The sequence below is a fragment of the Mobula hypostoma genome, chromosome 22, assembly GCF_963921235.1.
Source record: "Mobula hypostoma chromosome 22, sMobHyp1.1, whole genome shotgun sequence".
In the NCBI taxonomy this organism is placed as follows: Eukaryota; Metazoa; Chordata; class Chondrichthyes; order Myliobatiformes; family Myliobatidae; genus Mobula; species Mobula hypostoma.
Window position 1 is genome coordinate 56,498,330 of NC_086118.1, and position 26,635 is coordinate 56,524,964.

At 42.2% G+C, this 26,635-nt stretch overlaps 1 protein-coding gene across 1 annotated transcript in view; it reads right to left on the minus strand.

The window, feature by feature from the left end:
- Positions 1–26,635, minus strand: part of LOC134336437 (polycomb protein Suz12-like) — a 65,626-nt gene that overhangs the window by 23,863 nt on the left and 15,128 nt on the right. The window contains exons 4-7 of the mRNA XM_063030667.1: positions 14,550–14,618; positions 9,795–9,844; positions 6,962–7,047; positions 4,168–4,399 (exon numbers count right to left, since the gene is read on the minus strand). Coding sequence (XP_062886737.1) covers positions 4,168–4,399; positions 6,962–7,047; positions 9,795–9,844; positions 14,550–14,618 — 437 coding nt within the window. The remainder of the gene's footprint in view (positions 1–4,167; positions 4,400–6,961; positions 7,048–9,794; positions 9,845–14,549; positions 14,619–26,635) is intronic.

The window sequence follows — 26,635 nt, forward strand, 5'->3', positions numbered from 1 at the left end:
TCCATAATCCTTTCATATCCCTTTTGCCAATCAACTGTCCAGCTCTTGGCTCCATCCCTCCCCCTCCTGTCTTCTCCCATCATTTCAGATCCCCCCTCCCCCTCTCACTTCAAATCTCTTACTAGCTCTTCTTTCAGTTAGTCGTGACGAAGGGTCTCGGCCCGAAACGTCGACTGCACCTCTTCCTAGAGATGCTGCCTGTCCTGCTGCGTTCCCCAGCAATTTTTAAAAGTACAATTGTCTGTGTTATTAGTTTAGGCAGATTTTATCTGTTATTGTGACCCAGATGAAGATCAGACCAAATTTTATGATAATTAATGCGGTAAACCAGGTAATTGCAAAAGATTCATAAACTTTTTGTTGCAACTGTATGTTGTATTTAGGAAGAAATATGTCCGCTCTAAAGTGCAAGTCAGTTCCCTTTACTTGCCACCCATAGCTCCAATCTGCTTATTAAATTTGCAGACGATACTACATTGATTGGCCTTGTCTCAAATAATGAGGCAGCCTACAGAGAAGAAATCACCCTGACACAGTGGTGTCAAGAAACAACCTCTCCCTTAATGTCACAAAAACAAAGGAGCTGGTTGTGGGCTACAGGAGGAACAGAGACAGGCTCACCCCTATTGGCATCAATGGATCTGGGGCTGAGAGGGTGAACAGCTTTAAGTTCCTCCGTATACACATCAGAGGACCTCGCTTGGTCTGTACATACTGGCCATGTGGTGAAAAAAGGACAACAGTGCCTCTTTCACCTCAGACAGTTGAAGTAGTTCTGCATGAGTCCCCAAATTCTAAGGACTTTCTACAAGGGCACAATTGAGAGCATCCTGACTGGCTGTATCACTGCCTGGTATGGGAACTATACTCCCCTCAATTGCAAGACTCTGCAGAGAGTGGTGCGGACAGCCCAGAGCATCTGTAGATGTGAACTTCCCATTATTTAGGACATTTACAGCGACAGGTTCACAAAAAAGGCCCGAAGGATCATTGGGGACCTGAGTCATTCCAACCACAAACTGTTCCAGCTGCTACCATCCAGGAAACTGTACCGCAGCATTAAATCCAGGACCAACCGGCTCCAGAACAGTTTCTTCCAACAGACCAGACTGATTAATTCACGTTGACACAATTGTATTTCTAAGCTATACTGACTGTTCTGCTGTATATCTTGCTATACACACTACTTATTACAACTTGCTAAAGATTGCACATTCAAACAGGAACGTAACAAAGATTTTTACTCCTCATGTATGTGAAGGATGTAAGAAATAAAGTCAACACAATTCAAGCAACACACATCAAAGTTGCTGGTGAACGCAGCAGGCCAAGCAGCATCTGTAGGAACAGGTGCAGTCGACATTTCAGGCCGAGACCCTTCGTCAGGACTAACTGAAGGAAGACTAAGTAAGGGATTTGAAAGTTGGAGGGGGAGGGGGAGATCCAAAATGATAGAAGACAGGAGGGGGAGGGATAGAGCCAAGAGCTGGACAGGTGATAGGCAAAAGGGGATACGAGAGGATCATGGGACAGGAGGTCCGGGAAGAAAGACAAGGGGGGGGGAACCCAGAGGATGGGCAAGAGGTATATTCAGAGGGACAGTGGGAGAAAAAGGCGAGTGAGAGAAAGAATGTGTGCATAAAAATGAGTAACAGATGGGGTATGAGGGGGAGGTGGGGCCTTAGCGGAAGTTAGAGAAGCGAATGTTCATACCATCAGGTTGGAGGCTATCCAGACGGAATATAAGGTGTTGTTCCTCCAACCTGAGTGTGGCTTCATCTTTACAGTAGAGGAGGCCGTAGATAGACATGTCAGAATGGGAATGGGATGTGGAATTAAAATGTGTGGCCACTGGGAGATCCTGCTTTCTCTGGCGGACAGAGCGTAGATGTCCCTCCTGGCACTTATCCGTGTAAGCGGAACAAGTGCTACACATGCCCTTACACTTCCTCCCTTACCACCATTCAGGGCCCCAGACAGTCCTTCCAGGTGAGGCAACACTTCACCTGTGAGTCGACTGGGGTGATATACTGCGTCCGGTGCTCCCGATGTGGCCTTTTATATATTGGCGAGACCCGACGCAGACTGGGAGACCGCTTTGCTGAACATCTACGCTCTGTCCGCCAGAGAAAGCAGGATCTCCCAGTGGCCACACATTTTAATTCCACATCCCATTCCCATTCTGACAAGTCTATCCATGGCCTCCTCTACTGTAAAGATGAAGCCACACTCAGGTTGGAGGAACAACACCTTATATTCCGTCTGGGTAGCCTCCAACCTGATGGCATGAACTTTGACTTCTCTAACTTCCGCTAAGGCCCCACCTCCCCCTCGTACCCCATCTGTTACTCATTTTTATGCACACATTCTTTCTCTCACTCTCCTTTTTCTCCCTCTGTCCCTCTGAATATACCTCTTGCCCATCCTCTGGGTCCCCCCCCACCCCCGTCTTTCTTCCCGGACCTCCCGTCCCATGATCCTCTCGTATCCCCTTTTGCCTATCACCTGTCCAGCTCTTGGCTCTATGCCTCCCCCTCCTGTCTTCTCCTATCATTTTGGATCTCCCCCTCCCCCTCCAACTTTCAAATCCCTTAGTCTTCCTTCAGTTAGTCCTGACGAAGGGTCTCGGCCTGAAACGTTGACTGCACCTCTTCCTACAGATGCTGCTTGGCCTGCTGCGTTCACCAGCAACTTTGATGTGTGTTGCTTGAATTTCCAGCATCTGCAGAATTCCTGTTGTCAACACAATTCAATTCCATTACAGATCAGTGCTCCTGGAATCAGCTCCTTGAGCAAAGGTGGGGACACTATGGTGTAGTGGTTAGTCTATCACTATTACAGCTACAGTAACACGGGGGTGGGGGGGGGGAGGAGGTGTGTGTGTGTGTGTGTGTGTGTGTGTGTGTGTGTGTGTGTGTAAGGAGAGAATTAAAAACATCAACTCTTTTCTTCCCACCAGATACTGCTCGACATACTGAGTTCCTTCAGCAAATCATTGTTCTAGATTCAACCATCTGCTGTCTCATGTCTCACAAGAAGTTCTTTAACATTGGTTCTATTATTTAAGTGTTACACTTGAAATAGCAATGCAAGTCACTTACAGAAATCTTTACGATACACTACTGTGTTTAAATAACTTGAGTCCTGGAAATTCATTCAATTAGGCCAAGATGAGTCAATATTAAATGTTCAAAAACAAACTAATTTTTATCCTTCAACAGACAAAGCATGTAACATAATTACATACAGTAGATACTAAATCCAATGCAAATTTCTTATGTAGAACAGTGATATTTGCATGAAGCCATCAGCACATTTCATGCACACATTAAACTGTTAGACTTGGGTCAGCGGAAACACCCTCACCTCAGTTAGAAGATTGTATTTCCAATTCCTACTGCAAAGATCTGTGTATTCCTCAACTATCACAGAAACAAAATTTAGTTATTTATTTTAACCAATTATTCCACCACTGAAGGCCGTCAACTGCCAAACTGAATGCTGAAATTCTTTTAAAATTTCTTGACTTCTCCATCATCTTTTTGTCCTTGAAGACAATCCTTAAAGCACACCTTTAACCAAGCTTGGTCATCTGCCCTAACAACCCATGTCAATCAGAATTATAAGATAATTGATATTATTACATTAACTATAAATCTTGTGTATTAATTGGTCGCTATAGTCCTTCCCCATAATACAAAGTACCTACACTGCAAAAACACCTGGTTATGAAATGTTAGACACACTATAAGTAATGAGAATTATTTGCTCACACATTTCCTGAATTCAGATTAGCTTCACCAGCTCACCAATTCGGTGATCCAAAATGTTATGGTTTAAAAACTTCTAATATATAGCTCCTCGTCCAAAAACAATCAAATTTCAAAAGAATAATCCAGTCAACACAAACATTTCTTGTTAAATTAAATGTTTTAATAAAATTAGATTTGTACATCTACATTGCTACAGAATTCAAATTAAGCTGATTTGGTGCAAATAAATCTGAAAACAAATTTACGTCAGAATTTCTGAACCAGATTTCTTGCATTTTATAGGTTAATATATTCTTTATAACTCAATGCACGTGCATTGACTTGGGACTTAATTGCATAAGACATTACAATTAGCTACATGCTAATTAGCAGAGCTTCAATAAGATATACTTACCAATATTTTCATTAATCTCTCCATTAGTCAATCCATTGACCTCCCTCCTGCCTGGACGTGTCACTCTGAAGAGCAGCGAATAGGATTTAACCATATGGCTGTTGCTAGGTTCAAACTCGTTGCTGGGAACTGCGAGGGAAGGGCAATTGCCTGGTTTGGACTGGCTGTTGTCTGGATTCAAAGGCACCTGCTTTTTACCTGTAGGCACTTGCTTGATTGGACAACTAACATCCTTGAAAAGAAAAGAAGCTTGTAAACTATCAAAAGAGATTAATATAAGGACAACTGGTTGGGGGCGGGAGTTCCCTTACGATCTTGTGTAAGGATTTCATGATTTAAACAAGTAAGGTATTATACCATTAATGAAACTTAATATGAAACTGCTTATAGTGAAGGCAAAACCAAAGGAAAGGACATGAATTTTCGCCCCATCCCTAGACTGACTTTAAAATACAAGTATATAAAAATATCAAAGCCTCAGGAAAAAAAAAGGGCGCTTCCATGTTTACCTGCCCCACACTTCAATCCTTACCTACACATGCCCTGAGATGTAATATTACATGGAAATGGAATTTAATGTATGTTAAATATTTCCAGTAGCTTATGTAAAGTGCTTTGTCAATCATCTTAGATGCATATATGCTGCAAATCAATGCCATGGCTTATTTGATGCCTTTTGTCTTTCCACACATGCAAAATTTATGCCAATTGTCTTAGTAAACTTTCAATACTTTTCTTAAAGCAAAAACATCTTATAGCTTTACTACTATTTTGTGCCCCTCTTTCCCATTTTCCAAAAGCATCTCCTTTTTTGGGTGTGGTTTCAAAGCCTGGTATAATTACATTAATTATTCTTGTACTCAACTCTCTTGGAATAAAAGTCAACATTTCATTTGCCTTCCTAGGTTTAGATATCAGCATTTTCAGATCACTGGTATATATTTCAAATATTTTATTTTGCTACTCTAATTAAAATGAGGAATGCTTATACTTCCTCATCCAGTCATTCTTTTGTCCTTTCACTCGGTCCATTTCCTTACATCGTCATGACAGCTCACTTCCTGGTGTTTTATGGATAGCTAGCTTGGGTACATTATCCTTGCTTTTTGCCTTTCATTAATATTATTTACATCAGAGAACCTGGTCTCAATCATGGAATCCCACTGAAAACAATTTTACAAAAGCATACAGATTCAGTTCTGTACATTGGTTCCCAGTCTTTAACTACTCCACTGTCAATGATATTTACACCCCCATTCATGAATCCAAAGTTATTAATTTATTAACAACTGAATTGCTTTGCCCTGAAGTTAACTACTTTTTTTTTAAATATACACCATGACATTTACTTTCATGAAATATTTTTGTCCATTTGATTCCCCTTCTTGACTGCACTGCTAGTTGAAATACAGCTTATGGTTATCCATGTTATATGTTGGACACCAAATGCTTCTATTAGAAAAGTGCACCTTCCATTGAATGGTAACAATAAAATTGTCCTTGTTAGCTTGTATTTCACCTTCAACACACTTACGGGGGGAGAAATACCAGAGGGACACTGATAACCAAGAGGTCTATTTCAGTAATATTCAATTGGTTCAGCAAACATGAAATAATTTTAACTAAAAAGCTTGTCATCAGAATGGTCAAAAAGGTAGCTGAAATAGAAGAAAGCAATCAACTATAAAGACACATTTTCCTCAACATAATGGAATGACCAATAATATTGATAAAAAGGTTTTACATTAAGATAGTAAAACAAGGGATGCGCTAATGATGATTTTAGCATCATTTATTTACCAATAACCTGCCCACTAACAATTTGGAATTTGCCAAGACCACTCAACTCATGAACTCTCAGCTCTGATCTAATCAGGGGTTTAATGAGCCAAATTCCAAAAACACTTGAGGGTCTGAGTAGTTTTGGTAAACCTGAAATCAAGGGAGAAAACACTCAAATGGTTGCAGCCATACAGTACCTCAACACAAAGCAGTAAGATTGTGCCAGCTGGAGGTCAAATGCCAATCCAGAACATCAGTTCCTCAACAATATAAAGTGCTAGAGGAACTCAACAGGTCAGGCAGCATCTATGGAGTGGAACTGACAGTCAGTTGCGTACCAACACTTCTTCAGGACCCTTCCTCCATAAACATCTATAGAATAAATCTACGGAGGTTTATTCCCCTCCATAGATGCTGCCTGACCTGCTGAGTTCCTTCAGCATTTTGTGTGATGCTTTGGATTTCCAGCATCCGCAGAATCTCGTGTTTAACAGTTCTTCAAGCCAGTGTCCTAAGCCCAATGACATTCAACTGTTTCAATGGCCTTTCTTCCCCACACTTCTAAGGCTTCTTTCTACATCATTATGCAAAAACCAAAGTTTCACTTACTACACTACAAAACAAGTGGCAATGTGGACATCTAATTCTGTCCGGCTATTGAAATTTAAAATACTCCAACTGCTAACAGAACAAGATCTTCAAAAGAATAGATATAGTTGCCCAAAAGAACATAAGCAGAGTAAATAATAACCAAGGCTTCAAACCTACTCCAATAGAATGCATAGACTCTTCCATTCATTTAATTCCCAATGGAAAGTCTTTCCCTACTCTGCCAAAATTTAAATAAAGCAAACTAATCCATCTTTTGTTAGGTTCTCCCACGTGAATGTATAGCAGCACCAAGTCCCTTCTCCAGGATTATCGGCGATTACATTGTCCATGAACACAAAATACAATTGTAAACATCTTAAGCAACCATATAGGATAATTTAAAAAGGTCTGTGTACTCTACCTTACGTTTTTTGTGACAGACTTTAACAAGTAGCACCTCCAGGGACACTGAATTTTGTTCGTTCTCTGAGTTTTGAGATGGCTTTTCTGGACAAAATACAAAGTGTCATGAAATATATTAAACAGTAAAAAAAAATCAGTAAGATATAGTTTTGGTGCTGAACCAAAGCAATAAACTATCACAGCTTTGATTAATTTTATTATTCTATCAGAATATCTGACAAAGCAAAATTAATAAATTTAGCTTAGACTATTCAAATAAAACAAAAACATACCGGTTAGTCAAAACAAGATATTAATGTTTCATGCCATGAGAGCATGAGGTTGTATTTGCCATTCCACAGCAAATTCTATCTTTGCCAAGCCATCAAAGTGTATCAAGATTTTCCCACACAACAAAAAAATATAGGGGCAAGATCCCAGTCAGCCCCTTTTGCATCTCCTAGCTGAACTGAAGCAATACACAGGCACTCAATAGGTTTCCTGTACATCCCTTTATCCAGATGATGCTGTGACCTGGGAGGCCAGAAATGCACCAGTTTAGCTGTGACATGTGACTGTTGAGCAAGAAGTGTAGAGGGCTACTGTGTTAATTAATATTGAGCTATAAAGGATTAATCATTGTGCCCTGAAATGACCCAGGAACAGTTTAACTGCATTTGACTACATAGTTGATTACATTTCCTGAATGTTATTTTGGTAGCTAAAACCTTTTCAGTAAAAGGGATAGAACTTCCAAGAAAAAAACCATCAGAAGTAATGAAGCTGCTTAATCATACAACTGGGAGCCAATTACTATCAAAAGGACACAACGCAGAGAGCAAACTCTGAAGTGTTTTCTGATGAGTAGTCAAGCCACATAAATCAAAGGAATGCAGTGTGGTCATCTGTGATTAATTAACTATCAGGCAACAGAACCAGCATCTGCCTCAGTACCTGTGTAACAGTTGTCCTTGCCTCTTGCTGGAAGAGAATGTTTTGCAAACTTTGGTCAGAACAGAAACACACAAAATGTTCCTCTAAATATGTGCATACAACTTAATGGTGGAAACACAGCAGATAGGCAGGTTTTTTTGTGTGCTTAAATGTTAAAAAGAAGCCTGTACATGTTAGCTGTGTCCATCAATCATTTTATCCAGTGTATGAACCTCTCATCTTTAAATTTCTCATCCCACGTTGTTCTGTCCATTCACATTTCGCATACTCACCGAAGGGTTTTTACATTCAGGTGTGAGAGTACAGAAAGTAGCCAACTAAATTTCATTTCTCTTTCTATTTTCCCCAGAAGTACCAAAATTTACAGTATTGTGCAAAAGTCTTAGATACATAGATATAGCTAGGATGCCTAAGACTTTTGCATAGCACTGTAGTAATTTTATGTATGGCACTGTACTGCTGCAGAATAAAAACAAATTTCATGACATGTGAGAGATGGTAAACCTGATTCTGATATGGGGAGGGGGGGAGGAGGAGGTGGGGGGGAGGGAGGGGAGATTGCCTTGTATCTGCATCTGTCCCACCCCCTGCCCATTACACCTTCTCTGCCACCTGTCCTGCACCCCTCATGTGGCACTCCACCCTTGCCATTCCAAACATCCTTTACCCATCAGATTTACAAAGTCACTCTCTGCTCCATGTTGACAAACACAGTACTGTGTAGCCTTAGGCAGTCCAGCTGTTTTACAGCACTGTGAAAAAAATCTTGGCTGGGGTGCCTAAGACTTGTGTAGGTAACACAAGTTATCTAGATGTAAACTTTTTTTGCTTGTTCTGATAAGTACAAGGCAGACTTATTTAGAACGCAAAAAGCTGAAGAAAAACTGTAAAGCTATTAAAACCACATATTAATTCCATACTCAACCTCTAGCAGCATAAAAGTAATTGGGAGGAATTGTAAACAATTTCCTAAGCCACTGTAGTGCACTTTATTTAACTCATGGGATATATTATTCCTTTAATATTAACTGACAACTGTAATTGATGTTTACCTAACCAGAACTGTAATTCATTGTTGATATTTTAGCATGTATTCCTCTCAATTCACCATTATCTGACTAACTGGCAAGCAAGAAATTGGTCCAATCTTGTTCCTATTTCTTATGTTTTTAGCCCCAATTATTCCTTTCCTCGCCATCTTCTCCACTCCCTTTCTGCAAGCTTCTTTTCCCTAAGATCTTAGGGGGACATGTCACTTACATAGCTTGTACATCATGTAAATGGCAGAATATGCAATTGGACGAACAAGCCTCCTCTTATGGGGTAGTAATCAAGAACCCCAATTGTGGTTATTTTTCCACCCATACCAGGATCAAGATCAGCTATGCCAAGGACGCAATGGAGTTAACTCAGCACCAATTTGGAATCCTTTTTTATGGCTCACTGCATTGAGCAGCAAACATTTGCCAGAGCTACATCAATCTGATTTGAATTAACAGTATATGTTACATTAAGTAATTTGAATTAACCGTATATGTGTTTTTTCTTTATGCCAATGAATGGCTCACATCTCAATATATGTCAACAGATCATGGTCTAATTTATAGCATATATTATGGTGAGAATGTTATTCTAAGTTTGAAACAAAATAATCATAAAGAACTGTGTTAGTTCCAACCATGAACTATTTATCGTCCTCTGTCTTACTAATGCCTCCACAGAACAAAAATGAACTGGAGATTACACAATGAAGAGCACATTGGGATTTCAAGGAGAGAATATTCTAGTAGAATCTGTGGTCAATACCACTTAACAAGTAGTATAGCTACACATCATAGCTGAATATACTCTGATTATATTCTCGGTGAAGTTGCAATACCCAAGAATAACATACATACCATTTTTATAGAAGAAACCAGTAAACGTAAGTTGCAAATGAGCTGTTAAACTGGAGAGAAATTAAAAAAAAATTAATTCCCTTGAAGCTCACCAATATGTGCAAAAACAGTAGTTCATTACTTGAAATAGTCACACAATCCTTGTAAGACATCTATTAACCTTTGAAAAAGAACTTAACAGATGGTACTGCAATTGCACAGCCTAATATTATGGATCCACTTCCACCACCATACAAAAACAAACATGGTCAGATATGAGACATGAACGGGTGAATACTACCTCACTAATTTTTATTTGTTTTTTTTTGCACTACTTATTTTAACTAATGTATATATTTCACGACATATGCCAGTGATATTAAAACTGACTCAGATTCAAATTCCTCTGCGCATGTTTATTTGGAATATACAGATTCCAGGAAGGCCATAAATTTGCATTGCTCAATCCGCAGACCTCCATTTACACAATTTAATCATTACAGTCAAAAGGAACCTTCAAGAGGACCACAACTTTGTTATGGTTTGAAGGCTTGCATGCCTCAATGACTCAGAGAGCTATGCTGCCTGGAATCAGGGCTTTATGCTTTGGCTCTTGGGAGGGTCACCCATGCCAAACAGCTCAAAGGGCATGGGCCTGACTAAGAGTAGTCCACCGGTCCTCCAGGTTTGGGGGTTCAGCTCAGGGCTAACAGCCCTAACAAAACTGTTAGAGAAAACACAATAAAGAATACTTCTACATCTGTGTGGGACAATATTCATTACAGTATTCCAGGACTCACGTGGCTGACAGTAGCGCAAACTGAGGGGAAGCTAATGGCATGATGAAGAACATCCTGACACTGCCAACACCAAGACCAAAATTAGTTTCTGGAATTTATGGAAAGGGCCAAGGACAAACAGATGAGAGTATCTCCACTGCTGCCCTAAACACTAGCAGCACATCAGGCAGCAAGTCAAAAAGAACAATTCATTGTTAAAAATCAATTCAATTAACCTTTGAAAGTGGCAGAGTGAGTAGGAAAGTTATGATATCCAAGGAATTAGCTTTCGTCAAGGCTTCCAGAAATAGTGAACATGGCAGTTCAGATAGAATCAAAGAGGAAACTGTTTCATTGGTCTTCATTATAAAAACACTCCCAGAACTACAGAACAAATGAGGCATCACCGAGATATATACACACACAGGTGTACTGACGGAAGATTAAACTTGCAAAAGAGGAAAGAGTGCAAAGTTGATTGATTGCAGAGAGTTAAAGCAAGCTGAACCCTTACTTTCTTTCAGGAGATCAAGAGATTATGTGACTCCACGAGACAATTCATAGGGGTTTAAGTAGAGTCAATGTTTGCCCTGGCTGAAGTGTTTAAAATGGATATGATTTAGCTATTTAAGCCAGATGCTTCCACTCCCAAAGGGTAATGAATCAAGAATTCCCTACCCAAGATGGCTGTGGAAGTTCAGTCACAGTATATTCGAGACAGATTTTTAGATATTCGGGGAATCAGGGAATAGGGAGTAATGTGGGAAAGTGACACTAAATTGAAAAACAATAATCTTTTTGAATGGTGGAGCAGAAAAAAAAAAGGGCCAAATTTCCTACTCTTGCTTCTTTCTATAAATCACTAAGACATCAAATTTCACTGGGACATTGTCTTTCCTACAGCAAATCATCTAGTTTTGTGACAATAATCGAATTTTCATTACTGCAATCCAAGATAATGTATTCTCCACTCCACATACACCAAGTAGCAGGCACACATTAGCCTTGACACCTAAGGAACTAATTTTTCAATTATGGATATATTTGTAGCTGCTTTGAGAATGTTCTACAATTACCTCAAAGATGCTGAAGTTGATACTTATCTGTGTCAGTCCCAGATATCAATGAAATTAAGAGACTCCAGTGGTAGAAGAACTTAACTATTTAAAATATAATTTCTACTAATGCAGTAATGCATAACCATTGATTTACTTATTTTGAGATACAGCGCAGACAGGCCCCTCTAGCACAAAAAGCTGCACCACTTAGAAATCCACCTATTTAACCATAGCATAATCACAGGACAATTTACAATGACCAATTAACCTACTAACCCATATGGCTCTGGGAGCACCCGGAGGAAACCATGCAACCCTTTCAAGTGGTGCTAGAATTTAACTCCGAATTCCAGAATGCTTCAAGCTTTAATAGTGTTGTGCAAGTAAAGTCTAAGAAAGGATAATATTCCCAATTTTCAAATTCCAACTACATTAACACTAATTGTGGTGCATATAAATTTGCCAAATTAAACATATTTTGCTATTTTATATATCTGCCAAATCAATGCTTAGATAGTGCCTTCAGATTCTTCTCTCATCCTGAAACAGTCCACCCCCAAACACCCAGCACTGTCCACTCCCACCTCCACCCCCAAACACCCAGCACTGTCCACTCCCACCTCCATCCCCAAACACCCAGCACTGTCCACTCCCACCTCCACCCCCAAACACCCAGCACTGTCCACTCCCACCTCCATCCCCAAACACCCAACACTGTCCACTCCCACCTCCATCCCCAAACACCCAGCACTGTCCACTCCTACCTCCATCCCCAAACACCCAGCACTGTCCTGTCCACTCCCACCTCCATCCCCAAACACCCAACAGTGTCCACTCCCACCTCCATCCCCAAACACCCAGCACTGTCCTGTCCACTCCCACCTCCATCCCCAAACACCCAACAGTGTCCACTCCCACCTCCATCCCCAAACACCCAGTACTGTCCACTCCCACCTCCACCCCCAAACACCCAGCACTGTCCACTCCCACCTCCATCCCCAAACACCCAACAGTGTCCACTCCCACCTCCATCCCCAAACACCCAGCACTGTCCACTCCCACCTCCATCCCCAAACACCCAGCACTGTCCACTCCCACCTCCACCCCCAAACACCCAGCACTGTCCACTCCCACCTCCATCCCCAAACACCCAACACTGTCCACTCCCACCTCCATCCCCAAACACCCAGCACTGTCCACTCCCACCTCCACCCCCAAACACCCAGCACTGTCCACTCCCACCTCCATCCCCAAACACCCAACACTGTCCACTCCCACCTCCACCCCCAAACACCCAGCACTGTCCACTCCCACCTCCATCCCCAAACACCCAGCACTGTCCACTCCCACCTCCACCCCCAAACACCCAGCACTGTCCACTCCCACCTCCATCCCCAAACACCCAGCACTGTCCACTCCTACCTCCATCCCCAAACACCCAGCACTGTCCACTCCCACCTCCATCCCCAAACACCCAGCACTGTCCACTCCCACCTCCATCCCCAAACACCCACTGTCCACTCCCACCTCCACCCCCAAACACCCAGCACTGTCCACTCCCACCTCCATCCCCAAACACCCAGCACTGTCCACTCCCACCTCCACCCCCAAACACCCAGCACTGTCCACTCCCACCTCCACCCCCAAACACCCAGCACTGTCCACTCCTACCTCCATCCCCAAACACCCAACACTGTCCACTCCCACCTCCATCCCCAAACACCCAGCACTGTCCACTCCCACCTCCACCCCCAAACACCCAGCACTGTCCACTCCCACCTCCATCCCCAAACACCCAGCACTGTCCACTCCTACCTCCATCCCCAAACACCCAGCACTGTCCTGTCCACTCCCACCTCCACCCCCAAACACCCAGCACTGTCCACTCCCACCTCCATCCCCAAACACCCAGCACTGTCCACTCCTACCTCCATCCCCAAACACCCAGCACTGTCCACTCCCACCTCCATCCCCAAACACCCAGCACTGTCCACTCCCACCTCCACCCCCAAACACCCAGCACTGTCCACTCCCACTCCCACCTCCATCCCCAAACACCCAGCACTGTCCACTCCTACCTCCATCCCCAAACACCCAGCACTGTCCTGTCCACTCCCACCTCCACCCCCAAACACCCAGCACTGTCCACTCCTACCTCCCTCGCCAAACACCCAGCACTGTCCTGTCCACTCCCACCTCCACCCCCAAACACCCAGCACTGTCCACTCCCACCTCCATCCCCAAACACCCAGCACTGTCCACTCCCACCTCCACCCCCAAACACCCAGCACTGTCCACTCCTACCTCCATCCCCAAACACCCAGCACTGTCCACTCCTACCTCCATCCCCAAACACCCAGCACTGTCCACTCCCACCTCCACCCCCAAACACCCAGCACTGTCCACTCCCACCTCCATCCCCAAACACCCAACAGTGTCCACTCCCACCTCCACCCCCAAACACCCAGCACTGTCCACTCCCACCTCCATCCCCAAACACCCAGCACTGTCCACTCCCACCTCCATCCCCAAACACCCAGCACTGTCCACTCCCACTCCCATCCCCAAACACCCAAGTGTCCACTCCCACCTCCATCCCCAAACACCCAGCACTGTCCACTCCCACCTCCATCCCCAAACACCGAACAGTGTCCACTCCCACCTCCATCCCCAAACACCCAGTACTGTCCACTCCCACCTCCACCCCCAAACACCCAGCACTGTCCACTCCCACCTCCATACCCAGACACCCAGCACTGTCCACTCCCACCTCTATTTCCGCATATATCTTCAGCAATTTGATGGTGAAGATACATTAATTACAAAGACTCAAAGATCAATGTTCTGTTGTGCGGGAAAAATTCTACCGAAATTAGTAAATGAACAAAATAGCCACGTTAAGCTACAGAACATTTTAAACCACTTTGAAACCAACGTACCTGGGAGATTCCTGCTCTCCCCTCATCTTCTCTACTTTGGCCAGCATATCATTCACTTTAAAGGTCTTCCTGCAAAATAATAAAGTTCAGCTATTAGTTTGAAAGTCAAAGTGGTATAGGTGTTGTACTATGAATGGTAGAGCATTGGGGAGTGGAACAGTAGAGGGGCTTAGGAGTAGAAATGCATACTTTGTTGAAAGCATCATCATAGATTATACAAGGTGATGAAAAGGCATTTAACACACTGGTTTTCATCAGTCAGGATAATGAATACTGGAGTTGGAACTTTGCGTTGCAACTATATAAATGGGGAGGCTGCACCTGCAAGATTGCATAGAGTTTTGGTTATTCTGTTACAGGAAAGGTGTGGTTAAACTGGAAAGAGTGCAGAAAAGATTAGATTTGAGGATGCTGCCAGGACTAGAGAGCCCACCTGATAGGGAGAAGTTGGCCAGGCTAGGTCTCAACTCCTTGAAGCAGAAGAGACTGGTACAACCTTATAAAACTTGTGTGAGGCATGGATGAGGTGGATGGCAACAGTTTTTTTTTCCCCCATGGTAGGGGAATCCAAAACAAGGGAGCATAGATTTAGGGGAAAGATTCTAAAGGAGACCTGAGTGGCAACTTCTTCCTCAGAGGAAGATGGGTATATGGAATAAGCTGCCAAGGAAGTGGCTGAGGCAGGTACAATAATTTCATTTAAGTAACACTTGAATGGTACATAGAGGGGACAGGACAGGACATGTACCGAATGGCATGTGTCCATGCTGTAATGCTCTATCAGAAGGTTATAACTAATCTACTAAAACTTTTGTTGAAATGCCCCACAATTGTTAAATTCTGTACTCAATCTGAATAATGCCACTCTAAAAATGAATTTCAAATAGTGAAAATCTGAAATCTGGAGTGCTATAAATGTCAAACATCTATAGAAGAAATATTGTTGACATTCATGGTCTTCACCAACAAAATGAAGAATGAGTAACCAATTTAACTGAACTGGAATTTGTATCACATTTGGACAGGCACACTTCTGACTGATTACCAAATCACTTACTGTTCCATTTCACACATTATAAATTTAAACCCTATAACGACTGTTTCTTCAGGTAAACCAGTGAAACCAATGAAATACACAAATGGGAATTTTACAGCCACATTCAATAAGCTGTTTGGACACATCTGGCAAGACAATAATCCAGTAAAAATTGACCGTCTTCTGGTATTCTTACCCTGGGCTAAGAGAGCTAGAACTGTGGACAATATGTATGGGTACTGAAAAGCTGATTAACTAGCCAGTGCAGTCCTAAACACAGGAAAACAAAGTTCAAAGTAAATTTATTATCAAAGTACATAGGTCACAATATACAACCCTGATATTCAGTTTTCTTGTAGGCATATTCAATAAATCAAATAACCATAGTAAAATCAATGAAACACTGCACCAACTGAGCAGACAACCAGTAGCTCTTTTGTCTATTATCAGTATATGTACAAATGATTTGAACAGTTGTTGAGAGATTTGACACAAGGTGAACAGCAGTTCTGTTTGGTGTGAACTGTCAAGCAACTGTATGGGTTGATACTAACCTGTTTCTCAAATGGAAAGCTTGATTTTCCATAGAATTTCAGTAATCCACTTGCTGTGGAATTAGTGTATGTAGGGAACAATATAAATGCAAGTTCTTGTCTTTCATCTTTAATTACTCTTATAAAACCACCAGGACACATCAGTTAGTTCAAATTCAGTACTATATTATTTTAGAGAAAATCTTAATAGATTAACAGAATCATTCACCTGCCCGTGTGAAAAACCGCTACTAATAAAAAACACTGTGGTTTTCACATTTTCAGACTTGTTCATTTCTTTCATGCAAACTCCTGCAGAATCTAACTTCATATAAATACCACAATGCAACATAACAGCAGAGATTTTATTGTGAAAATATGAAACCAGACAAGGAATGACAATGTAACAAAAAGTTTCAGATTTCCAAATATCAATTTATAACTTAGGTAATACCTTTCTCTTGGGATTTTTAAAAAATTCAGCGACGTAATCAGAAATAACTACTACTAGTCTTGAAGGTGCTCCCATAATAGGATAAAGTTCCAGGATTTAATCACAGCAATATTAAGGGAGCAGTGACAGAATCCCAGAAAGGATGGTTTGCAACTTAGAGGGTAATATACACAGGTTGGTGTAGCTACTCTGGGCAGAAGCTTAAGAGTTTGTGAGGTGTTGTTGAAGCAACCTGGCTAAGTAACTGCAGCACACTTTATGGATGGTTCACACTTCAACTAATGCAATGATGAATCAATGAAGCTTTCAAAATTGGTTAATAAACCCTTGTCCCAATGGTTCCCTGACTAAGGGGGGAAAAACAAACTTGGCAAAATGTGAATTTTATACAGGATGATCCTTTCTGCTTCTACATCAGTAAATAAACTTATTCAGAGGGATTACAATAGTTAATAGTTATATTTATTCAATAGTAAATGCTTACAATAACTTGCAAGAGAGAATCTTTAACACCAATTCGGTGGCAAAGGGCTGCCTGATTCTCACATTTAAACGTCTTTTACTGAATTTATTTTTTTACAATTTCTCCTTGAACCTCATCTGGCACACCATTATGTAATAGTATCTTTCATTCAAGTGAACTGATCCTTGTCTGGCTTTTTAGATTTTGATTTCCTTGATTTCCTTTGATTTAATCACACCAGTAAGGATCAATTGAGCGACAAGTCTATTCCCTAGTGTTTTCTTTTTACAGCCTTTACCACTGTTGATGCTCCTGATCCCAATATTGATCTGCTGATTTTGTAATTGGTTCTTTTGTTTTACTCGATCACCGAAGATGGTGGAAATCTAACACAAGCTCTGCACCCCAACTAGCAAATTGACTTTTTGTTCACAATTTCCAACTTTTCTGGGTAGGTTAATTGGTCATTGTAAATTATCCCATGATTAGGTTATGGCTAAATCAGGGACGTCAGGACAGTGTGGCTCAAAAGGGCTGGAAAGCTCTATTCTGCACTGTATCACTGAATAAAATTTTATAAAAATAAAGACGGACTTTTCAACTGCATATGGAAGCTTACAAAAATTTCTTCCCCTCTGCCATCCATTTCTTAAATGGACATTGAACCTGTGAACACTACCACACTTTTAAAATATATATTATTTCTGCTTTTGTGCGATTTTTAATCTATTCAATATACATATACTGTAATGTATCAATTTATTTTTCCTTCTATATTAGGTATTGCATTGAACTGCTGCCAAGTTAACAAATTTCACAACACATGCCGGTGATGATAAACCTGATTCTGATTCTCGTAATGTACACTTAGTAGCCACTTTAAGGTACACCAGCTCATTACTGCAAATACCTGTATCAGCCAATGAAGAGGCAGCAACTCAATGCATCAAAGCATGCAGACACGATCAAGAGGTTCGGTTGACTAAACATCAGAATGGGGAAGAAATGTGATCTACACAACTTTGACCGTGGAATGATTGTTGGTGCCAGAAAGGGGGGCTTGAGTATCTCAAAAACTGCTGATCAAGGAGCAAGCTAAGCTGATTATAGACTTCAAGAGAAGGAAACCAGAAGCCCATGAGACAGTCCTCAGCAGAGGACCAGAGGTGCAGAGGGTTACCAACTTTTAATTTCTGTGTTATCATTTCAGAGGATCTGTCCTGGGGCCTAGCACATAAGTACGATTACGAAGAAAGCACAGCAAAAGCTCTACTTCTTTAGGAGATGGCAGAGATTTCGCATGACATCTAAAATTTTGACAAACTTTTATAGATGTGTAGGGGTATATTGACTGGCACATCACAGCCTGGGATGGAACCACCAATGCCCTTGAATGTAAAATCCTACAAAAAGTAGTGGATACAACCCAGTCCATCAAGGGGACAGCCTTCCCAATCGTTCAGCACATCTACTTGAAACACTGTTGCAGGAAAGCAGCATCTATCTTCAGGGATGCCCACCACTCAGGACGTACTCTCTTCTCACTGGTGCCATCAGGAAGACGGCACAGGTGCCTCAGAATTCACACCAGCAGGTTCAGAATCAGTTATTACGCTTCAAACATCAGACTCCTGAACCAAAGGGGTAACTTAATTTACTCCAGTACTGAAATGTTCCCATAACCAATAGAGCCACTTTCAAGAACTCTTCATCTCATGTTGTCAAGATTTATTGCTGATTTAATAAACAAATCATAAATATTATTTCTTTTGTATTTGCAATGTTTGTTGTATTCTGCACTTTGGTTGAATGCCCTAGACGGACAGTGTTTTATTGATTCTGTTATGGTTATCATTCTATAGATTTATTGACTATGCCCACAAGAAAATGAATCTCAGTGTTGTATTTGGTGACATATATACTTTGATAAGAAAATTTACTACGAGTTTTGAATCTCATGCACAGAAGTCTCTGGAGCGGGGGTTCCCAATCTTTTATGCCATGGACCCATACCATTAACCAAAGTCTGCAGACCCCGGGTTGGGATCCCCTGCTCTAGGGTTTACAGAGAATGGTGCCAAAAAAAAAATCCAATTAGCAGTAGTTCTATGGAAGATGAGAGGTCAGAAGAGAATGGCCAGGCTGTGTTAAGCTGACAGGAAGGCAACAGTGACTGAAACAACTAACTATGCATTATGACAGTGGTATACAGAAGAGCATCACTCAACTTAGAACCTTTAAGTGAATGGACTGCAGCAGCAGAAGACCACACCAGGTTCCACTTCTGTACCTAATAAAATGGCCACTGAGTAAAATGTTGTTCAAATATCAAACAATGTAACACCAAATCTACTACAATGCAATCACAATTCCATTGCCTATAGACTGTGTGCCCATGGGGGCGCTCTGTTGAGTGTAAAACTTCCCATAGGAACCCATCTCCATTTATAATATGGAATTCAATGGGGAGAAGAAAGGGTCTGTGTTACAGAAAAATATCACATGAACCCCAGGTTCTCTAGGGGACAAGCTAGATTTTACTTAGATGGTGCAAAATGGTGTCAAGCTGTATGACTTCAAATCAATCCAATAGCCTCAAGACCCAAATAAGAATGTGAACACAATTTGGGGTTCAAAGTTCCAAGTACATTTATTATCAAGGTATGTATACCACATAAAACCGAGATTTGTCTTCTTGCAGGCAACCACAAAACAAAGAAACCCCACACCACAAAAACAGTCATACATCAAAAGGGCAGAAAAGAACAAATAGCGCCACAATCCACAGAACATGAAATGCAGAGTCCCTGAAAGCAAGTCCACAACAACAAAGCCAATTCAGAATTGCAGCTAGGCCAGGAGCTTGATGGCTGCAGGCTGCAGTTACAGAGTTAGTTCAGCAATGAGGCAAGAAAGCCTCACAGACTAGTAAACTGAACACCGGCCGGTTCCTCCTCTGCCCTCGGCACCTTTACCTTTTTAATCTGGCTCGGGCGCTTAAATCGGCCAAATCATTTCTTTATCTGTTCTTGGGTCTGGGCCCCACCGCTTCAGTTCAACCTCAAGTCCACTCTAACAACTGCTGCTACAGCCATACCTGCAACCTCAAGTCCAGTTCATTGAATATTTCAGGATAGCACAAAAATGCCATGCCATACAGACAGTTCAAAAAAAATCACACTTTCCAGTGGGAAATTACGAGCTCCGGATTAATTGCTCTTAGTCCCAAAAAAGTATATTTGGTAGAATTGTTAGTACTGTTTGCTGCCTGCAAAGCGTCGCCATGTCTCACTAGTGCCATTGTCACAGAATAAGTGACAGTTAAGTTTTATTAAGAACATCTCATTATCAGATGCCAACATTTACACTAAACATTAAACTTTGCTCCCGTACACTTCCCTAATGGAAGGTAATTAAAATGGAGGGGAACTCATGCTGTTCCTGAGTAATATTTATTCCCCAAATGCCACCAAAAACAAATTAACCAGACAATCACCTTGGTGCCAATTGTGAATGTTGCACAATGTGCTTGGGGTGCAGAATATTAACTAGATTTCAAATATTTAATTAGTTGCAATGTGTTACTATACACACTAAAAAATGTATATTCATTCTCTAGCTACAGGAGTGGCAAACCTATGGCACATGTGCCCAATATAACACGATAAAATTTTGTTGGTACCCGGCATGGAGGGCTATTCCTCGATTCTTAAGACCACACACATAAAGACAACCATTATCTTTATTGCCAAATGAAGCAGCGAATGTTTTTTTTCCACAACCTGAACAGCGAGCTGTTTTCACAGGAAACTCTTCACGGTGGCTTGGCACAAGCTAGATAGTTGTGAAATCACGCAACGTTTGATGACTCACTTTGATATCCTCATAGAACTGGTGTACACATCAGTATTTGGATAGTAAACAGTTGACCAGACGGTTTTGGCTTCGCTCTGTCATTTGTGAGTGAATGGTGGATATTCAGTGATAATGGTCTAAAATTCTTTATTTTCTCCCCTGCTCCCACATTCACCAACTTTTCCTCACACCTGATCTCACCTATCACCTGCCAGCTTGTACTCCTTCCCCTTCCCTCCATTCTGGCATCTCCCCGTCTCCCCCCCTTCCTTTCCAGTACTGATGAAGGATCTTGGCCCAAAATGACAACAACTTCTCAATAGGTGCTGCCTGACCTGCTGAGTTCCTCCAGCCTTTGGGGTGTTACTCTGGATTTCCAGCATCTGCAGAATCTTGTGTTTATGTAAATGCTGCCAGTAACATTCAACTTCTGTGAATGGAAGGGAAAAAATTCACTGGATGCAGTTGGAAGCAAATGTAATCAACAAGATTATATATTGATGTTTTACTATGTCCTATGGTACTCAAGTTATTAGCATTTGTTACCAAGACAATACTCCTAAATTTTACAGTGAATTAATTCTTTGTAAATCAAACTAAGTCCACTTAGTCCGTGAGCCAGTAGAGTTGGTCGGTACCATCTGAGGGGAATAATAGTCAGTGATTTTTGGCAAGGTATACATCTCCAGTTAGAAAATATGTGACAGCATTGCACCAGTGGTGGCTTTTACTTCAAATAAGTAATCACTTTTTGTATATATTCCATATTAACATCAGTACAGCAGAAAATGTTACCCCATCCCCCCAAAAGGTAAAAAACCTCATTTGGAGAGATTTCTGGAGTTTTATCAATGTGATATTTTCCATATTGTTGTATCAAATCAAAACAATCTTAAGCTTTTGTCATAGCATATAGAATTTCAGTACAATAATTCAAATGTGGGGGTTCCACACGGCCATAACCTAGGCCCCATTTGATTGTAAAATGAATATATATTTAATCAAAGACTGCTTTCCATACTTTCATAACCCATTAATAATCATAATAATGTTCCAAGTCTTCCACGTCTTCCACATCTTCATCTGAACTTTCCACACGTCAGTACACCTGAGGCCATTTGCAACACACATACATCTTGGGAGTGAACATTTTTTTGGACAGTTACAGGCCAGTAGATCCAGGACAGCATCGGGTGCTGGCTGGCCTTCCATCCAGTGCACCACCAACTGTTCAGCTTCCTCTTCTCTCTCCATCTTCCATCCTCTGCCAACAGGGCTTGGCACTTGTGGGTCCTTCTCCAAACATCTTCCCCATATACCAGCCTGGTAGTTGGCTCACTGTGCATATTTTGTTAAGCAATCCTTGCATGGTGGGAGTTCATAACTATCGATTTCACCTTTTTTGGCACAGAAAACGCGATGCCTGAGCTCATTGACCTTGGTGGTCGATGTTTTGGGGCATACAGGAGACATGTAAATGCCTCCAATTTGTCCATCAGTTCTGGGGAGAGGTCCCATTCCTGACCCAACTCTAAGAATATGTTCCGAGTTTCCTTGTTGCTGGTCAGAAGTTTTAGGGCACTTGTCTTCCCTTTGCCTGCAAAAGCGCTTACAGTGTCACATCCTGTATATGCGTGCAACCCCATGAGAGCCCTATAAACCTCTATGCCAACAGTGGCAGCAACCTTCCTGATGTCTACAAGCCTTGTAACGGTTCTAGTGCCACACTTCTGGAACAATGGGGCCTCAACTTTGTCATAAGATGCTAAAGACATGATAAAGACACCTTTGTCTTCTGAGCAGATCACTACAGATTGGTATCCCTCCCTTGTGGCATGGGCAGCATGGAGAAGTAGGCGGCTATCTGCTTCTTCTTGTTGACAATGAACAGTTGACACCTCCTCACTGTCTTGAGATGTGATTCTGTAACATTTGTCATTCACAGTTGCATACAGAATCTTCTGCTTTAGCTTTGCTCCGTACTCCGCCTTCCTCCATTCATGGACTATGCAGCTAATGAGACTGTTTTTGTTACCGACTTTGGTCAGGAAGCTCCTCTGCTGACTCACCATCTGTGTGCCTATGATACCTTGCAACTCATGACCAGTCTCTTCACCCCGTAGAGATCTTTCACCATTCTTGATAGAGTTCTCCTTGTATGTGTCGAACACAACTTCTATTCTGCTACTCTGACTGCCTTCCCTCGGAGCCATACCCAGAATTGTTGTGGCAACATCTCTGAAAGTAACTTGATCACCTTTCACTCTTTGGACCAAGTTCATTCCATCAACCCCTGTAGCCGAGTTTCCTGGGAATTGCTCTTCTACTGCTACATTTTTCTGCAAAGTTGTGGCTAAAGTGGCTTTATTTGTCTTTCTCAGCAATCCTTCTGGTGTGGACATGTCCCAGGGCAATGGTCCAAGGGGATGAGAAAGGATATCCTCCATACGTAGACTGAGCCCTTGTGCCATCACTACAATGCATCCAAACAAAGATCTGTCTGCTTTCAAGATGATCGCCCTCCCATTTGATTTCATTTCTCTCTTCTCACACATATCACTGAATGTTTTCAGCTTGTTGGTTTTCATTGGGTCATGGAATTTCTTTGCTGGTGGGTCTTCCTCTAGTCTCTCATCCTTGAAGGTTGCATAGTATTGCTCACCAATCTCATATGCCTTCATCAGGTCTGAGGCAATGCCCTTGGGGGCTGCCTTTGCCATAGAGATGCTAATGAGGTCCCGCTTCTCTGCAAGTGGGTTGACCCATTCATGTATGAGGCTAACCACTGCTGAAACTGCTTCCTCATCTTTCTGGATTCTTGGCCGCTGTAGCTCCGCATGACAAAGCTCTGATTTGTTGCCTTGCACCATCTCCCTGAACTGTCCCAGGAATGCACTGCGGTGCTCAGCTGTTATGTAGTAACGCTTGATAGCTCCAGCATTCAGGCTGAACCGTGATGTGCCTCCGGGAGTCTGTGTGTATTTGCTCACTGTGGCTTCAATAGCCTGGTCCACAGGGATCTGTCCAAAGGGGTTGTTACGTGACAGCTGCACTGAGAATTGGCCTGTCTTGAAGGCCTCATACACAGAAGGATTCTTCTCTGGGAGGTTCATCATCTGAGCAAAGTAAGGGGACAGGTACCTGGCATAATTCATCTTATCATAGGCAAAGCACCGCGGGATCATGTTCTTATAGCATGGAGGTACAACTCCCAGTCCCCCTCACAGAAAGCTACCACCGCTGCAACGCTATCACATACTTTCTAGCACGAGGGGCGTATACCTTGCCAAAAATCACTATAAGAATTATTCCGCAAACAAAAGGAATTCTGCAGATGCTGGAAATTCAAGCAACACACAAAGTTGCTGGTGAATGCAGCAAGCCAGGCAGCATCTCTAGGAAGAGGTACAGTCGACGTTTCAGGCCAAGAACCTTCGTCAGGACTAATTATTCCCCACCCCCAGATGATACCAGTGGCCCAAATTTGGGGTCCTGGCTCACAGACTGTCAGTTTTCCAAAGTGCCTTGATATACCCATAATTCCTCTGGTTTTATTTTTACTCTTTCTATAAACAAGTAGCTTTTTCTTTTTCTGATTATTCAACATACAGTAATCGCCATGTTGTATGTAGTCTTAAAGCAACAATAGTTCAAATTGTGCAGTAGTCAAACAATTAAAGCCTATAATTAACAGGTCACCTAGGAGCTTTGTATCGGGAGAGGCAGAGTACATTGAGATGACATTAGGTTAGCTATACTCATCCACTATCGCTTTTACACTGCCCTTCCCACAACTTCAATTCAAAATAAAAACAGAACGTGCAAGACACACTCATTGGTCAGGCACTCTGTGAAAAGGGAAACTGTTTCAGGTGGAAGACCTTCATCAAACTTGGGAGAGAGAAACTATAATTGCAGAGCAGGTTGGGACGAATGAAGACAAAAGGGAGTCTCTCATCTTAAGGTCAAGAATGCCGTGAGGATGAGTTGGTGAGGTTATCCCGTCAATGGGCTAACGGAAGCAGTGAGAGACAAAATAACAAAACATAGAAACATAGAAAATAGGTACAGGAGTAGGCCATTCGGCCCTTCGAGCCTGCACCGCCATTTATTATGATCATGGCTGATCATCCAACTCAGAACCCTGCACCAGCCTTCCCTCCATATCCCCTGATCCCCGTAGCCACAAGGGCCATATCTAACTCCCTCTTAAATATAGCCAATGAACTGGCCTCAACTGTTTCCTGTGGCGGAGAATTCCACAGATTCACCACTCTCTGTGTGAAGAAGTTTTTCCTAATCTCAGTCCTAAAAGGCTTCCCCTTTATCCTCAAACTGTGACCCCTCGTTCTGGACTTCCCCAACATCGGGAACAATCTTCCTGCATCTAGCCTGTCCAATCCCTTTAGGATTTTATACGTTTCAATCAGATCCCCCCTCCATCTTCTAAATTCCAACGAGTACAAGCCCAGTTCATCCAGTCTTTCTTCATATGAAAGTCCTGCCATCCCAGGAATCAACCTGGTGAACCTTCTTTGTACTCCCTCTATGGCAAGGATGTCTTTCCTCAGATTAGGGGACCAAAACTGCACACAATACTCCAGGTGTGGTCTCACCAAGGCCTTGTACAACTGCAGTAGTACCTCCCTGCTCCTGTACTCGAATCCTCTCGCTATAAATGCCAGCATACCATTCGCCTTTTTCACCGCCTGCTGTACCTGCATGCCCACTTTCAATGACTGGTGTATAATGACACCCAGGTCTCGTTGCACCTCCCCTTTTCCTAATCGGCCACCATTCAGATAATAATCTGTTTTCCTATTTTTGCCACCAAAGTGGATAACTTCACATTTATCCACATTAAATTGCATCTGCCATGAATTTGCCCACTCACCCAACCTATCCAAGTCACCCTGCATTCTCTTAGCATCCTCCTCACAGCTAACACTGCCGCCCAGCTTTGTGTCATCCGCAAACTTGGAGATGCTGCATTTAATTCCCCCATCTAAGTCATTAATATATATTGTAAACAACTGGGGTCCCAGCACTGAGCCTTGCGGTACCCCACTAGTCACTGCCTGCCATTCTGAAAAGGTCCCGTTTATTCCCACTCTTTGCTTCCTGTCTGCTAACCAATTCTCTATCCACATCAATACCTTACCCCTAATACCGTGTGCTTTAAGTTTGCACACTAATCTCCTGTGTGGGACCTTGTCAAAAGCCTTTTGAAAATCCAAATATACCACATCCACTGGTTCTCCCCTATCCACTCTACTAGTTACATCCTCAAACAATTCTATGAGATTCGTCAGACATGATTTTCCTTTCACAAATCCATGCTGACTTTGTCCGATCATTTCACCGCTTTCCAAATGTGCTGTTATCACATCTTTGATAACTGACTCCAGCAGTTTCCCCACCACCGACGTTAGGCTAACCGGTCTATAATTCCCCGGTTTCTCTCTCCCTCCTTTTTTAAAAAGTGGGGTTACATTAGCCACCCTCCAATCCTCAGGAACTAGTCCAGAATCTAACGAGTTTTGAAAAATTATCACTAATGCATCCACTATTTCTTGGGCTACTTCCTTAAGCAACGACTTTGTCCGACAAAACTGGAGGAGTACACACACACTCACCCACCCCCTTATGGAAGTAGTAGACCATAAGACATAGGAAAAAAAGGTCATTCAGCACATCAAGTCCGTTCTGTCATTCCATCATGGCTGATTTAAAATCCTTCTCAAC